The sequence below is a fragment of the Leguminivora glycinivorella genome, chromosome Z, assembly GCF_023078275.1.
Source record: "Leguminivora glycinivorella isolate SPB_JAAS2020 chromosome Z, LegGlyc_1.1, whole genome shotgun sequence".
In the NCBI taxonomy this organism is placed as follows: domain Eukaryota; kingdom Metazoa; phylum Arthropoda; class Insecta; order Lepidoptera; family Tortricidae; genus Leguminivora; species Leguminivora glycinivorella.
The window spans coordinates 11,219,537-11,237,313 of NC_062998.1; the positions used below are offsets into that span (position 1 = coordinate 11,219,537).

At 37.3% G+C, this 17,777-nt stretch overlaps 2 protein-coding genes across 2 annotated transcripts in view; both read right to left on the reverse strand.

Annotated features, from left to right (window-relative positions):
- The window catches only part of LOC125240588 (UPF0676 protein C1494.01-like), a 65,030-nt gene extending 62,876 nt beyond the window's left edge, over positions 1 to 2,154 (reverse strand). Inside the window, exon 1 of the mRNA XM_048148539.1 lies at positions 1,335 to 2,154. Coding sequence (XP_048004496.1) covers positions 1,335 to 1,404 — 70 coding nt within the window. The 5' untranslated portion in view covers positions 1,405 to 2,154. The remainder of the gene's footprint in view (positions 1 to 1,334) is intronic.
- Positions 2,155 to 6,386: 4,232 nt separating this feature from the next.
- LOC125241101 (NEDD8-conjugating enzyme Ubc12) lies at positions 6,387 to 12,904 on the reverse strand. The gene is made up of 4 exons (XM_048149416.1): positions 12,687 to 12,904; positions 12,367 to 12,500; positions 9,597 to 9,764; positions 6,387 to 7,521 (listed from the first exon to the last, which is right to left on the reverse strand). The coding sequence occupies exons 1-4, from the start codon at positions 12,793 to 12,795 to the stop codon at positions 7,381 to 7,383; spliced, it is 552 nt and encodes a 183-aa protein (XP_048005373.1). The 5' UTR covers positions 12,796 to 12,904; the 3' UTR covers positions 6,387 to 7,380.
- Between the last annotated feature and the right edge of the window lie 4,873 nt (positions 12,905 to 17,777).

Sequence of the window (17,777 nt, forward strand, 5' to 3'; positions counted from 1 at the left end):
TGTATTACATAATAATTTACGTGAGAACAGAGGGAATTCTAATCAATGCTAAACCCTTTTAGACATGAAATGCATTAGGTATAGGCAAGAGCAGGAGATCACGGTAAAGATACTGGTACCTAGAATACCAGCATGTAGAATGGGGACGAGTGCGAATCGGGAAACGCAGTGGCATGTGGAAGGGAGCCCGGGACCGCCGGCCGTTGCCCCCAGTTGCAAAGCTTCCTTTTTTTGTGTCTGCTCCCTAAGTTAGAAGTCACGGCTTCCGACGTGTAACACCACCCGATCAACCACAAGCTATATCATGCGTCTATAACTTGTATTGAATTACTATCTCGAATTTATAACGTATCGTTTTCAAAGACGCTAGATTGAACAATTTACTTTACACGCCCGCGTTAATATTTGGTCGATTGTTTACATATAACTTACATACTTTGAGCATAACCACAGAATATATAATAGTACAAGTACAGAAGGCTCACTCCTTTGATGTCCACAAAATGCCGCCATTCTAATTTTTTACCTACATTAACAAACGGACCGCACGCGAGCAGGCGACATTGAATTTTATTGCGCGGCGCGAAAGTCGTCACCACAGAATGGGCCGCGAATTCGCGGCCGCCGACATGTACTTGTAGCGCGGCGATAAAAGCGCGGAGTGAGCCGCCCCTGGCATAACGGTAAATTTTTAATAAATTATTTCACGAAATCGCTTTGTTTCAATTCTTAGAAGGATGTTTATTGTTGACTCATAGCGGTCGGTTGCCTGTAGTGGCGCTGTGGACATGCCCCTATCTCTTACTCATCCTTTCAGTAATTTCAGTCTTTGTTTACTATTTGCACTGGCCTCATTATTTACGTTCAGTTTACCGAAAGATGCAGTCTATATGGGTCGTCAGTGTGCTGGATGATTTATGAACTAGGTGCACGAACCGAGTTGAACTCTCAGACTGACTTCTAAATAACTGGTGTGCGGTCTTTGAACTCGAGCGGGATGAACGCGAGGGCAATTTGTGTTGGACGTTAATCAAATCGTAGCAGGTAGGGAGTCTCTGGGCACAGCTGTCGCATCGCTAAGCACGCAATGCAGCGCGAGACCTCGTCCGCCAGCTTTTTTAGTATAATAATAATAAGGATGCGCGCGCAGGTAACAAAAGTTTCGCTATCGCTTTGTCGTTTGTGTAGGTAAGCACAGAATTGGGATCGACCGTTATATTTGTAGTGAGATTTAGGCAGCGTTCTGGTTCGGCGCTGACCGTGTTTAACAAAGTGAATGCGCTCGGTCGGCGCGGCGGCGGTGACAATGAGCAAGCGAAAGTAAGAAGGCTCACCTATGTGCGCCAGGTCGATGATGGGGATCTCGCAGCGCGCGAGCAGCGTCTCCTCCTGCGCGGCCGCCATCGCTGCTGCGGCGGGTGCTGCTGCTGCCTGCCGCCCTGCCGTGCCGCGAGTGCTCTGCGCTCCGTCGCCCGAGCCCGCAGATAACGCGCCGACTTCTTATCACTCGACTCCCACAGTAATTAGCAATTAGCGATCGCGACACCGAACGATAATAGAGAAACGATAGATAAGCACTTAGACTACCGTACGGTAACCTGTACGTTAAAGTTTATTGAAGTTGTGAATGGTCTTTTGATTACCCCTAGTATAGAAGCGTTCAGAACTCATTTGCATAACCTTGTAGTTCCTGCTCGAGGCGTTCTGCGATCTGACGTAGCAGCAATATGCTATACTGACTTGACACATTAAAAATTGGTTTTCGTAGCTCTCTCACAGTAAAGTAAATGTGTTAGGAAACGTCGCTCCCGCGTGTACGACCGACGCCGTCGCGCCCCCCGTCCCTCACAGCTGGCGCGTTTCGAATGTCTCTCGCCGAATAAACTGGCTCACCGTGCGCGATGAGCGTTACCCTGGCGTCCGATGTCGGCTCTCACTTGTATATCATCGCGCAGACTTTCGCAACCGAGTGGCGTAACCGAAACACCTATGCTTTGAACACGCCGCAGTGTGGAGAGAGCGTGCAGTGAGCGGGCGCGAGCACGAGTGCGTGGTGCGACGACTGGAGTGACACTGATGGTGGTGAGCGGAGCTAGGGCTGACTCACGCCGCGCGGACTGCCAGGCGGAAGGAGACTGTCACTCGCCCGCAGCTCGCTTCAAGGCCTATGGTTAGAGGCTCACTTCGCGTCGCTCGCGCCGTCTGTCACCCCTATACTGTATCTATTTTTTTTTCATCTTGCTTGCCCCATGATTTCACCGGAGAAACTTAAATTTAGATAATGTCTGTTTCTAACTTGCAATGGATTAAATCATTATTTGACTGACAAGACATCACATCACTCACACATAAGTCTTTTTTTATAAATTGTCATAATGATTAGCCACTATGCAGTTTATTGAGTTTATAATAAAGTTTTAAAATATTTTCTAAGTCTATGGTTTTTTAACCTTTATTATGGAGTTTATAAAGAAGTTCTATTCCTTTCTACACAGTACACTCCATGCCCTATTTCTGTTATGGAAGTATTGTTAATTGAGATATTTATTTTTATTCTTACATTTTTCCCGCCGAGAACAGCTAAAGATAGGTCTAGCCACGGTGTTTTCAGTCAAAGTAAATCCCATGTACTTTCGATATGTTTAGGGAAAATAACGATAGAGGGCGTGAAAATCAATTATATGCCGTAGTGCAAGTTGTTCGCTAGATGTCACTGTTACGTCCGCAAACTGGGTAATAACTTGTTTTTGTAAAATGTATAAGGATTTTTTGATGTCCAAAATTTTCGCTAGATGTCGCTGTACCACCCGCAAACTAGCGAACGGCATTCTATGACTAATTACATGTATTAAATTGTAAATATTATTAATATCTTCTTTTTTGGCAAAAAGGTTAGCGTTCAAAAATGTATTAATGTGACTGATTGATGAATGACCTAATTAGAATTCCCGTCATAAAAATGTGGCGTTCCATGTTTAAAGGGTCCACATGCTTCATGTTCTAAAAGTAACCTTTAGGCATGGAAAGTCACATGAAAAGTTGTCGTAACTTAATAATAGATGGCGCTGCATTCGAAAATCTTGACTGATAACTCTATATCATACCAAAGACCTATATAACTTCGTAAAGACCGATAAAGTCTAAGAAAAAAACGTACCCCAAAACCATACAGAAAAAGGTACGGTGAGCTAGATGGCGATACACCTTTGGGGTACGCTCGGCTAGATGGCGCTAATATTAATATTTGACATTTTAAAACATATCAAGCTAACAATATGGGCCAAATTGTCAAAACTGAGGTTCAAAAGTTTTAAGCTTGTGTCGAGAGATGGCAGTCTATGCACTGTGATTACACATTTTACTTTGACAGTCATTCTCTATAATACTCGATCCTCTTTGATCATACTATTCAATATACTCTATGGGTCTAGCTATATTTTTGTGGGATTAGAAATACATAGTGTATTACATTATTATGATTCACAATTAACATCCCTGTTGCCTAGGTGAGGTGTCTGTTTTGTCAGTACGTGTCGATATACAAATAAATAACTACCCTACGTCCTACGTCACTACCAGTTACCAGAATGTGACCATTGTTAGACGAGTCACCCTACCTAAGGTCTTAGATTCAATACATTCAAGGTATCAACGGTGAATCTGTTAACAACTCCTATTTACCAACACTACTTATGGGATAAAATAGTAAATTAACTAAATGTAAACAACACGAAACTGTATTGTTAATAAATACAACTATATTTTTCACAGTTTATTCTAAAAAGTAATCTTAATATACTTTACAGACCGAAACATTTTCTATGTAGGTACCTATACTTTTGCTGTTCACATTTAGTTATACAAATAGCTAACAGTTAGGTAATTGAAAATATTAATGTTAACAACAAAAAAGAAACACATAAAGCTTGGGAAATATCCTATTGGAAAAAGTGATTTCTCGTGTATGATTACAAAATTATACAAAATATTCATAACGTTACATTAAAATCTTAAAAAGTAAACTATTTTAGTTAGATTTGCAGATATTTAAAATCACAAGATATTTAAAATGATCAGCATTAGTCTTGTCAGATAGTACTTTTTATTAACAGAATATGTTTACGAAAAACAATAGATTAGATTAGATTAGATTTCTTTATTTCATGATAAAAATTACACTATAAATTTGCTACATGTCAAAATTATGTTTATCTTCTCATCATGATCGTCAAATAAATTTATAAATCAAATCTATAGAGACAACTAGTTACACTCTTACGTAATAATAGTCGTGACATAGTTGCATCATGAAATAAATAGCATTTTTATGTAAGTAACACTAATGGCTGGCTAACCGTCGCAGTTAATGAATATGTTTGTTTACCAAAATTCCACCTATTACAAAGAAAAAGGAAAAATGTACCTGTCCATTTTCTGGCCTAGTGGCCATATCACTTGACAAACATCCAGATAATTTAATTCCCTACTTAATTTTCGTATTTTTCTATACTTAATTTCGTCAAAATCGATTTCTGAACATACATACATATTGATACCTAAAGCACAATGTGTAACTTCGTAAATATTTTCACTTGCAAGTTACGTGGCGAATAGAGAACGGTGAGCGTTTAAACGTAGAAAAAACTGCCACCATCCTCGTGGTAAGTATGTTAAACCTTGCGATTCGCCCCGCTACGCACTCGGATCCGTAACATACGGGTTACCGTTTCGACAAACAGTAAGCATCAAATATATGCGATAATCAAAAGGTACTTACCACTTTGCCGGTTGTCGATAAGGACGATTTCATATGGAAATAGCGCCTTAAATATTGGCAACGGACAAAAGAACCCTTTTGAATATTTATACAATTTTACAGTTTGGTATTTCTACAATTGAATGCTAACTGTATATACAGTTCAGTTATATACATACTAGCTTTCGCCCGAGGCTTCGCTCGCTTTAGAAAGAGACAAAAAGTAGCCCTTGTCACTCTCCATCCCTTCAACTATCTCCACTTAAAAAACACGTCAATTCGACGCTCCGTTTTGCCATGAAAGACGGACAAACAAACAGACACACACACGTTCCCATTTATAATATTAGTATGGAGTATGGATTGTTAGATTACTTTCTCCCTCTCATTTGATGGGCCGACCACACATGTAACTGAAAATGTTGGTAATGAGGAAATAGCAATTTACTGAGTATTTTAAAGAAACCAATCAAGCAAACTGCTGCTACTTTTCTCAAAATTTACGAGTAGCGAAGTAGCAATTAAACCCTGACATTTAACACTAATATAAATATCTATTATATATGTAATTTAGAAACAAAATGACCGTTTTCTTATTTAGAGTTTATTATAATACACTGCGTAGGCGAATGCACCGGGGTGCTTCGTTCGGAAATAGTTCATAAGGAAATTAGATGTAATATTTAGTTATCTACATACACTGAGGCAGGCACTGAATTCATCTTTAAATAAAAAGGTAAAATAAGTATTGCGCTGCCCGTTGGGTGGCCAAACTTATACATACAAATTGGCTAAAACAATTGCGTATGACTTACATCACGACAAACTTTGTACATCTATTTGGAACCACAGACAACTGTACCATGATTTTATATGTACGAATAACAATAAAATTTAGTATGCTATCGGTTTTCATTTCACAATTCATTTACAAATGTTTGCATGCATTCTACCCGTAGATATCTCTGTTCCATTGAAAAAAAAAACCGGTCAAGTGCGAGTCGGACTCGCCCACCGAGGGTTCCGTACAAACTTTCTTTCAAACTACCTAGTTAAAATAATCTCGTTTCTCATATAAGTAACTGTAATAACTTGACTGGAAGACAAAAGTACCCATACTTATGAGCATTATAGTGTATAGCGCCATCTCTCGGCGAATTCGCTAACTAATTGCGCGATCTGTAGGTATAGCATGTTGGTTTTTCAAGGATAATTCTTTATAATGTTAACCGATTTTAACAGTTTTTACTTTATTTGGAAGAAGATGATTTACGTAACGTTTCTTATTAATTTGAAGTACGATATACATCCGGAAGGGTGGTTAAATTGAAAGTAAAAATCTGAAAAGGTTTTTGTGAATTAAAAAAGTTTTCAAGATACAAACACGGTTATATTTTTCCTGTAATTTTTAGCATATAACCAATGTTTCCTAAAATTTTCATAATTTTTCGTTGGTAAACTTCGGAGATAAGGGGGGGAGGGGACGGTTTTTTTTTTAATTTTCCTTAAAAATTCTTTTTTTTCCACAACAAAAAAATTATAAAAAATAGTTTATTTACGTTTGGCCATTTTCTACAATTAAAATTAATAAATTTAAAAAAAATTATACTTTCTATTTGTAGAGGTTTACGATGTTTACAACTATTCCAAATTTCAAGTTGATAGCATTAGTAGTTCTCGAGATATTTAGTAATGTGACAGACGGACAGAGTCGCACCATAAGGGTTCCTGTTGTACCTTTTTGGTACGGAACCCTGAAAACAGTCGACGAAATCTTACCGACATTATATACGTAGCATGACCACAATTATGACTGACTTTTGACGTATAGCCTGACCAGAAATATATTAAGTACAATTGTCAAGAGGGCGCTGTTATACTGATGTATGGGGTTCAGTTCAGTAAGTAGGAACAAAATAGTTCTAATAAAATTCCGCAACATGGCGCGTTTTTTATTTATTTCTGGTCAGGCTTTAATTCTCTCTTTTCTATTGGTTGGCTCTGACACTTGGGGCACAAATGTGCTCATGCTAATATCCAGTCTGCGGTGCAAGATGGGTAACAACGACAATTAACTGCTTGTGCTAGCAATATAATATTATAAAAATTAAATTTCTTCGAATTTATTAAAACTGAATTCAAATTTAAAAAGCGTAAAAAGCATGCAGCTACAGAGCCACGAGTATTTAAAATTATACATGTTAAGTTGAATAATACCAGATTAGCTAAAACACTGACCTATGCTGAGAGCATTCAGACGGGAGTCACCTTCGTCGCCCTAAGGGCTTAGGGATCATCCACATATTACGTCACACCAAATTTCAGGTTTTTGGACCGGGAGGGGTCCATATCACGTCCCCCTATGTCACGCTTTTTTGTATCCCTTTAACAGGGATTGTCACATTTAGTATGACCCCCCCCCCTTACACTGTGACGTAATATATGGATGACGCCTTATCCCTCTGTCAAGTATTTACGTAGCCATACATTCGACGTGTCAGAAAGTGACAGACATGGCGTCTCCCGTCTTGAGCCCTAAGGACCTATATGATAGTATAGCGTGATGTAATTATGTAAAGAAATAAAAAATGCTCTGTTGAGGGTATTCACAGGTGGTCCGTAGGTCACTTGAGGCAGCGCTCGAAGTAGGAGGAGCCGACGTAGCCGCCGCGCATGGCGCGCTGCACGTGCTGCTCGAACAGCCGCCTGTTGCTCTGCAGCTCGTCCGCCGCCTCCTTGTTCAGTGGGTCCTCAGGGTTGGGTTCCTGGGGAATAACGATTGGTTAGCATTACTTATAAATACCTACACAAAATTACTTTACAAAATGCTCGTCACTAGTAACTGACGAATCTAGGCTATGCGGGCCATTTTTTTCAAAGTTGTCCACCCCACTTTTTATGTGACATGGGTATGTTTTACGCAATTCATACTCAGAACTGCGAGGTCTTTTGATCCTGATAGGAAAAAAAAATGTCCCAAGATTTACATACATTTTTCAAGCCTTCCATTCCGTTACCGCCATACAAAATGTATGAAAAAATGGTAACGGAATGGGAAAATACCTTGGGATACTTTTTTTCGCGATTCTGAGTGGAAACCACATAAAAATTGCCAAATCCAAAAAAAAGTGGGGTGGACAATTTTGAAAAAAATTACCCATCTGTGCCATGGGTATGCCATTGGATCAAAATCTCGGACGCATTTACTCGCCGGCGACGGTGCGGTCCTTAGCAAACATGGTTAAATCTGTCGCGTAGTCACTTGTTCTCTGAATGAATGAATGAATGAAATGTTTATTTGTATCAAACAAGCATATATATACAGGTGTTACATAATATTAATTTTGTGCGATTCTTGCTCTGCCACGACGGGCGTACAAATATTGTTCTTATAACTAATAAGTGACTATGTACAAGATAAAAACCTTAACTAAATATCATGCCATTCATGCAATTATATACATACGTAATTAAGTATAAATTAGATTATTAAATTAAACATCATTTTTATAATTATTAAAGGCACACTATAAATACTAAGCAATTATTATTTTAATAACTGTGTTACAATCAGTGTGTTATTATCATAAATTACAATTGTTTATAAATTCATTGACAGAATAATAACATTTATTTATAAGATGATCGAGTAATTTCTTTTAAAAAATATTAACAGGCATTTCTTTGAACGTGTCAGACAGAGTATTAGGTATATATCTTTATAGCCATACAATATGATTTTTTCCGAGATAACGCTAGATTGGTTTTTGGCAAGTTTGGCTTATACCTATGTGTCCCTCTTTTGGAGTTAGTGATTCTTACATCAAATAATTCTATATTTTTCTTCACAAACATACACATCTCAAACACATACAGACATGGAAGTGGCAGTATACGTTTGGATTGGTAAAGTGGTGTACAAGGGTCTAGGAAGTCGGCTCCATATAAAGTGCGAATGCATTTCTTTTGCAGTTTAAAAATAATTTCAGCATCCGTCGAGTTTCCCCAAAGTATGAGACCGTATCTTAATATTGACGCAACATAGCCGTGATACGCAGAAAGGGCTGCTTCTTCTGACACTACATTTCTTAACCTATATAACACATAGACAAAACGATCGAGTCGTATTCGTAAATTGTCAATATGACTCCTCCAGTCACAGTAACAGTCCAATGTTATACCTAAAAATGTCGCAGATTTAACTTCTTCAATTGATTGATTATTGTATGATACATTTAGATTAATAATTCTACTTTACATGTCAAAAATTGTATACATTTCGTTTTTACCAAATTAATACTCAAATTATTATCATCCATCCAATTTATTATGTCATTGAGAGCTTGATTTATTTCATATTCAAATGTTAAACGATTATTACACTTTATAAGTAAGGTTGTATCATCTGCGAACAATATACATTTGTGATTTGTTGCATCTGGTAGGTCATTTATATAAAGAAGGAATAGCAATGGACCTAATATACTTCCTTGAGGTACACCGGTAGCATTGAGTTTATAATTAGATCTATATGCAATTCGAACATGACCAGTCATTCTCATGACTTCCACACACTGATGTCTGTCAGTTAAATAACTACTTAACCAATCGTACTGAGGTTCCCAAGATCTTCTCATTTTTTGTTTGAAGTAGAACTACACAGTATAAAAGTTGATGTACAGTTGTACACTGGTTGTAGTACAATGCGCGTAAAGTAAACGCGATGTAAATGAAGAGTTACCATTTCCTCTCCTTTCATTAGTTTTTAAATAAATTAACTGACATATGGGTAAATAGACTGACATTTTGACTACAAGACCCTAAGAACAACCTTACTTACCAAGAATAAGTATTGCAGCCCATAGACTATGGAGTTGACTGTCAGCACTGGTTTCCAGTCTTCTCTAAGAATGTTGAGGCAAACATTTCCTTCAAGGTCTATGTTAGGGTGGTATACAGCTGTCTCACATTTCACCTTCGGAGGTTCGTGAGGATAGTTTGGTCCTACCTGTAAATAATGGCATATAAAAATAAATAAAACTAGGGTTTTTATACAGAAATAGGCTTTTCCTTATTGTTAAAATTCTCAGTTATTGGGTGGTCAATAACAGTTGGAAACTCAGGACTTATACACTCTGGTGGAACATAGTAGAACTATAATACAGCAGCTAAACTGAATAGTGTAGTAACTTGCGAATTACTAACACCAGTTGTAATCTTGAGTTATAACACCCAGTTAGCTGTTTCTCTGAATTTGCAGAACTTTTCTCCAAAATTAATGTCATAAACATTTTTTTTTGTTAGCCTATTTTGAGTCTCCCACTGCTGGGTAAAGGCCTCTACCCTGGCTCTCCAAGACTCCCGATTCTCCATTTCCGTTCTTCAGAAAGGTGCCAAGATTGTTTCGCCATCTTTGCCTGGGCCTGCCCGGCCCATGCTTCTTCATTAATTAACATTTTTTCTAATTTTACACTACATTTTAGTCACTTTAAACCAAAGTAATTTTAAATTACACTTTGAATAAAACCAAACTTCAAGTTAGTTAAGGTTTTATACTTATAGAAGAAAGTAAGGTAAGCCTTTTTGACACTCCAATATATGTATTGTAAAGAGTACAGTCAGCCGCAAATAAGATTAGTAATAACTACTCTACAAATGTTCTTTTTATGTTTTTTTTATACAGATGTACTATTTTATTAAATATATAAATATTATACTACACAGAGAGATGAAACATATTTAAGGGCAGTGTCAAACTTTTCGCTTATGAGCTCGATTTTGGAAGTGCATGTAGTAAACCAAATATAGACGTACATATGAGTATATCCATGGTCGTTTAAGCGATTAAAGCCTCTACAAATCTGCGGCCTTTGTTGTAAGTCATTTTTGCTAAAAACCTCAAAAGCATGCAATGCAATGTTCAAGTACAATATACCTGAAGCACACACTTTTGAAAACAAGTTAGTGATCATACATATTTAATAGAAATGAACTTTTGTTACTCCTGCATAATTGAAACAGTGATTTTTATGAAGTGTATTTTTCATAATTTGGCCTTGTGTTCATGTCTGATGACTTGATGAGCATTTCAATGTTTACAAATAATTATGCAAATATCATCATCATCATCATTCCCTTGCCCTTTTCCCATTATTTGGGGTCGGCGCAGCAGATCATCTTCCTCCATTTCTCTCTATCACCCGTCATTTCCATACTAATACCTTTCACTCTCATATCGTTGTTCACACATTCCATCCATCTTTTCTTAGGCCTTCCACTATCATTGTATCCATCCACTTTCATATTTACCACTCGTTTTATAACATTGCTTTCATCCCTCCGCATTACATGCCCATACCATGCTAATCTACTTCCTGTCAATTTCTCTGTCACTGGCGCTACTTTCAGGCTTCCTCTTATATACTCATTCCGAATCCTATCCAGTCTTGTCACACCACACATCCATCGCAACATTCTCATTTCATTCACATGCAGTCTTCTCTCATCATTCGTCTTGGTGGCCCAGCACTCACTTCCATACAGGATGACAGGTCGGATAACTGATTTATAAATTTTCCCCTTCAGCCTGAGAGGCATTCGGGGATCGCAGGTTGTGCCTGTAACCTGTCGCGATTTCATCCATCCTGCGTTAATCCTGTGCTGAACTGCTCTGCTTTAGTACAAAATGAGCTTTCAAATCATGCATAGAAGGAAAGAATTTATTTGAAAATTTAATCATATAATTATGCAAATATATGATTAAATTTTCAAATAAGTTCTTTCCTTCTATGCATGATTTGAAAGCTCATTTTGTACTAAATGAGCTTTCAAATCATGCATACTTCTTTTAAATTTAATCTGTTTGCTATAGTTTATGAGTTAAAACTTCGGTATCAGGACTTAGTAACCAACTAGGTATGCAATGACAACAATATTTTGATATGCCTTTGATTTTGTAGTAAACATAATTTCCATACCACCATATCAATGGATAAAGCAAAGATGCAGGTACTTTCACACAAATGTCTGAGGCTGGTTTTAGTGTCACGCGGACCGTCGCGCGGAGCGATCCTCACCTGACTAATACGTATGAAGTTCAGGGAGCGTTTTAGAGTGGCGCGGATGACAACATCATATTCATACAAATTAGTCGCGCGGATCGATCTGCGCGGACGGTCCGCGTGACACTAAAACCAGCCTGACTCAAGCTGCTAAAAGCATTTTTTTTTCAAAAGCCTGTTGTTAACCCTCTTTGAACATTCTTAATTGACTTAAGTGACTATATTTTAATCGTTATTGCTTGTTTATTCACCATTTATGTTGACATCAAGGAGATCACAGGAAGTAGATCTATTCTTGAGCCGGCAGCCAATTATTTCATCAATACCAATAGAGGCTTATTACTCATGACTGAGTCTAGTTAGTCATACTTTTGTTCTAATTGATATACTTGTATTGCTCTCTCTGTTAAAACTGATGGTCTTCAAGATTGTTGTTATAGATTGATACATCATTCGAATCAGATCAATTATTTATAGATATAGGTACATATATATATATTATATATTATAAGGGTTAAAAATATGTGACAGGACCTTTTGACACCTTACCTTAAAACTAAATACAAATCTGCCTCCTCGATAGAAACCCTCATCAGGGCATATTATCAGTTTAAAATTGAGTAAATCATCTTGATCTGGAAACTCTGTACTGCAGGTCTTAGGCAAATTCAGCTCATTCAAATCTGTAAAGAAACGAAGTGTGGTGATTTCCAAAGGGTCGTTACAAGTAAAACTTAGTGTGCAACATGATGTGATGCTGACGTAGGTTATAGCTCAGCAAAGTGAGCTTTAGCCAGCGCAAGTCTTAGTTATTAGCATTACACATGTAACTTTCAAAATCATACGTTTTATTGTATAGTATCTCTTACCTTTTGTAATCCGCAGCTGGGCTGCCGACGCTTTCTTCTGTGAACCACCAGCTCTCGCTGTACCCTCTTCATCTTTCTTTTGCTGTTTCAATGAAAAAAGTTTAATCATTGTCCTATTCTAATCGATATAATAGAAATTACAACGCGATTTATTTCACAAAGTATTTTTGTACACAGGATACAACTTTCTTGCGATTAGTAAAATAATAAATAATTATATTTTTCTGTAGATTTGATTGGTAACTAGCTAACGATGTTAAAAAGTGTATTTTAGACCAATCACAAACGAGTTGACGAGACAGTTGTTCAGACAATTTGGACCACAGATACTGTATACTAATGAATAATAGATATAAAGTTAATAACCGACTTCGGTTAAATTTAACTAAATTTTAATTATATAAATAATATATATTTATTTACATAAACGAAGATTGATTGTTTAAACAGTGGTTCACCGTAGTAGCTTAAACCACTTTACCTTTTTTTGGCTGACGAAATAATGCTATGAATAAAGGTTCTTCCAGACGGAACAATTTTTCATATGTACAATCTGGAAGGCAAGATTACTTGTCGGAATGTTTTGCATTCCAACAAAATCTTGCATCAGTTTACAGCAAGTTTACAGGCAGAAGGCATTTGTGAAAATAATATTCACCATACTCCAGATACTTCAGGACGTGTACCCAATGTTTCACACATTAATGGTATATGAACTTAAAAGAAACTTCTTGTTTTTAACCGCGATTGTGAAGTTGAAAATGTTCTGGACACTACTAGGGAGTAGGGAATCGCTACCTGTGCGAGACGTAACATGTCTGTAGGTAATTAGGCCTTTAAAATATTATTACTTGGCCTATTGGAAAAATATATGTTCTTATTGTTACAGTTGTTTAAGTATAAATGGTATAAATACATCATTGGCATGGTGACTATTAAATTATTTGACAAGTTCACAATACAATATAACGGCGACATGAGAAGACAGCCTAAAGGGCGAACTACACAGGGATTCGGCGGTTTGTAGGGCTAATTAGATCCACCCAGCACAGGCTACTCCGTGAGTCGATTTTCAGTGTCTTTGATTTTTTTGATTGTGTCTGATCTGTCATCACCAGAAATACAACTACAGTGACAAGAGGTCGCTATTAAGGCCGACACACTATTAAAACGCGACGCGCCCCTGTTTTAATTTTCTACAAATGTTAACGGGTAACCAGTACACGCTGTCCCGATTATATAAGACGTCGCCACATTATTGCCATATGAAAGCGGTTTGTAGCGACTCCTTTTAGGGTCAGATAAAATCTTGTCAGGCCAGTATAGTATGAAGAAAATAGTTTCAATGAAATTCCGCAACATATGGCGCGTAGTAATATATTTCTGGTCAAGCTTTTTATTGCAGTTAGGGCACAGAATATATAATAGTACAAGTACAGAAGGCCCACTGCTTTGATGTTCACGACATGCCGCCTTTTTAAATACCTACAAAATTCTAACAAAGAAACGAGCCGCACGTGCGCGACGCCTGGCGATAGGGTTGCCTACGGATTAAAACGATTTAATACTCAAATAAAATGTTATACTATTATATTCAAGTCTTGGGTACTTTCTAGGTATATATATATGGTATTTATATATTTTTGTTTAAGTTTCAACATCACAAGCCTTATTGAATCTTTTCGGGGGACTTAATCAATAGTAGATCTGTGTAAACATGTCCTATGGTATTTATTTTATTCATGATATCTATTTAACTAAGCATTATTAGCCATTCCACACGCGGACATCGCATATGAACCTTAAAAAAACTCGCGACGTAAAGTAACATTAGAAAGTGCGAACGTGCGTTTCGTGAGAACACGCGCAACCCCTGATTAGGCCGCGAACTCGCGGCCGCCGGCATGTACTTGTAGCGCGGCGATAGAATCGCGGAGTGAGCCGCCCCTGGTTAGGGTGCGCGCCCACGGGCAACAAAGTTGCTCGGTGAGTTACGCATTTGTATGAAAAGTTGCGTCGCTTCGTGAGCGCACTTTCATATTAGCATGGGCTATGACCACAAACTACTAAGAAGATACTATGACCATGGGGTCGCGACAAAAAAGTCGCCCGTGGGCGCACCTCTTAATTTAAAGATTTCATAAATTTCATTCTTAATAGCTTTTGTCACCACCATAAGTTGCCAAAAATGTTTCATCGTGTGGATCTATTTAGACCTGCACTGCATACGACGCCAAAGCCCCTTTTGATTTGACAAGAAAAAGGATTTATAGTCTGTGGTCTTCTATTCCGCTATTATGGCGCCGATAACACTAAAACATACTTGGAGTGTTCAATTTTTAATGGAAACATAGGTTTTTTAAGATTGTTATTGGCATCGAATGGGACGGTTATCGTTTATTAGCTTATTACAATATACGAGTAATAGCCTGAGACAGTGCTACAAGTGCCAAAACCACCATGGAAACGGAAGACATTATAGAATTGGGGTCTTCAGATGAAGAACCCGGGCCGCCTCCGCCTAAAAAGGTAGATACATTACATATTATAAATGCGAATATGCTCGGCGCTCTGTTAGCACAATTAGACAATAAGCCTTTCATTTACAAAATACGTCAGTAAATTAACTTAGTAATATTTGCGAGACGGTTCCTGACTGATGATGCTGTTGACGTGCATCTGTTATCCATTTCTACGAAAATTGCAATTAATAATTTATGAGTTTTGTTATACTTAGTGATTAATCAAATTAGATTTATGCGATATTATTTCTTATATTTTAAATATTTATTAGTACCATCATATAAACTTTAGATGTAAAACTATGAACTCAATTTTCTGGCATTGCATCTGGTTAAAGGAATTGGTCCTACAACAGTGATGAGCTCCTTACAACTCACATTTTATAAGATATAGACATGGAATCATTTTTAGGTTCCGTAGTCAACTAGGAACCCTTATAGTTTCGCCATGTCTGTCTGTCCGTCCGTCCGTCCGTCCGTCCGTCCGTCCGTCCGTCCGTCCGTCCGTCCGTCCGTCCGTCCGTCCGTCCGTCCGTCCGTCCGTCCGTCCGTCCGTCCGTCCGTCCGCGGATAATCTCAGTAACCGTAAGCACTAGAAAGCTGAAATTTGGTACAATATGTATATCAATCACGCCAACAAAGTGCAAAAATAAAAAATGGAAAAAAATGTTTTATTAGGGTACCCCCTACATGTAAAGTGGGGCGGATATTTTTTTTCATTCCAACCCCAACATGTGATATATTGTTGGATAGGTATTTAAAAATGAAGAAGGGTTTACTAAGATTATTTTTTGATAATATTAATATTTTCTGAAATAATTGCTTCTAAAGGAAAAAAAAGTGCATCCCCCCCCTCTAACTTTTGAACCCTATGTTCAAAAAATATGAAAAAAATCACAATAGTAGATCTTTATAAAAACTTTCTAGGAAAATTATTTTGAACTTGATAGGTTCAGTAGTTTTTGAGAAAAATATGGAAAACTACGGAACCCTACACTGAGCGTGGCCCGACACGCTCTTGGCCGGTTTTTGCTGTACTATTACAACATTGGTGTATTTTATGAAGGTCAACAACGTGTTATGCTGTTACAAATTAAATAAAAACAGACTGGTTAAAGAATATTACCCTATTTGCCCAATACAGTAAAAAAAAAGAATAAGTAAGAAAAAACATGGTAGTGTATGAGAGTAAAGCATTGCATGAATAAGGAATAAAAAGTTATATGTATCTCATGCATCTGCAGTAGTATTTTTTAATAATGTCCCAATGTTACAGACTGATATTTAAGCTAAATTCTTATTATACTGTCTACATGATGTGTATGGCATTTATGTCTATATATATTTCATATGTCTTGTCTCTGTCTTGATTGATGGTCAATAGCTGGGTCCATGCCATAGCGCATGATCATGGATATTTTGTGTCCGTGGAATTGCCTCGAGAAATTGCCTGGTCAGTGTGGGCACAGCTATAGGTGTTTGTCAGGCTGGATAGAGGAGGAAAGATTGGTGCTAGAGTGTAGTTGGTGGTTACTATCACAAATTTAACACTAGGTGGCGCGATAGCGCCCTGTCCCTGTCACACTATATTATATGTATAACCTTTATAACAGCCCAGTGTGGGAGCACGATAAGAGATACATTTGAAAATTTCTAATCCTGAGGGGCTTTAAAAGTAACTGAAGTTCTGTATTGAATATAAACTTTATGAAAAGGTATTTTATTGCAAGTGAAGAAAATATATTTCATCATTGTTTTGGGCAAGACTATTTGAAAGTGTACATTAAGCATTTCAAAAGAGTCTAAACCTGTTATATACTTGCATTGCATTAAAACCTGTAAAAAATGACACTATTTTAGTCCACTAGAGGACAGCAGAAGTGTGTGTGATGTATAATTTTTAAGTGTGCACAGCGAATAATAATTATATTGCTTATTATAACATATAAACTACTAAAATTCTGGATTTTACTAGTTTTAGAATTTAGACGCCAAGCAATCGCCTCTTTATGCATTTTTTGTAGGGTTTATAATTTGTGTTGGCTAACATGTTACATAATTATCATATGCATTACTGTAATCATCATGTTAAATTTAATAACTACTCTTTTTTTACTATTCTTATATGTTTTTAGATGAATGTAAGAAATGCCATGGTTCACATTCCGGCAAATCTCCCAGGAGTGACAATCAAACCTGTCAAAGCAATACCACAACTGCCAAAACTGGGGAAAAATATAACCATCACGAAAACAAACACTAGTTCAGTAAACAAATTGATAAACCAAAATCAAAAGCTTACTGTAGCTAAAAAGAAAACAATGGGGAAAAAAATTGCACAGCCAACCCCATCCAAGGGAAAATATTTAACCCACTTAGTCTACCAACTAATCCTGCCATCACAAAGTTAAAAAATCCAATACAGATTAAAAAGCCTCAGCAGAATAAACCACAACCTCTACAAAGATTGCCACCAAGCATCACAATTAAGAAGACAGGGTCAGCAGCCAAGCCTCCACATATAGTTATGCTTCCAAAACCAGTTCTCCCAAAAACCATTCCAACACGA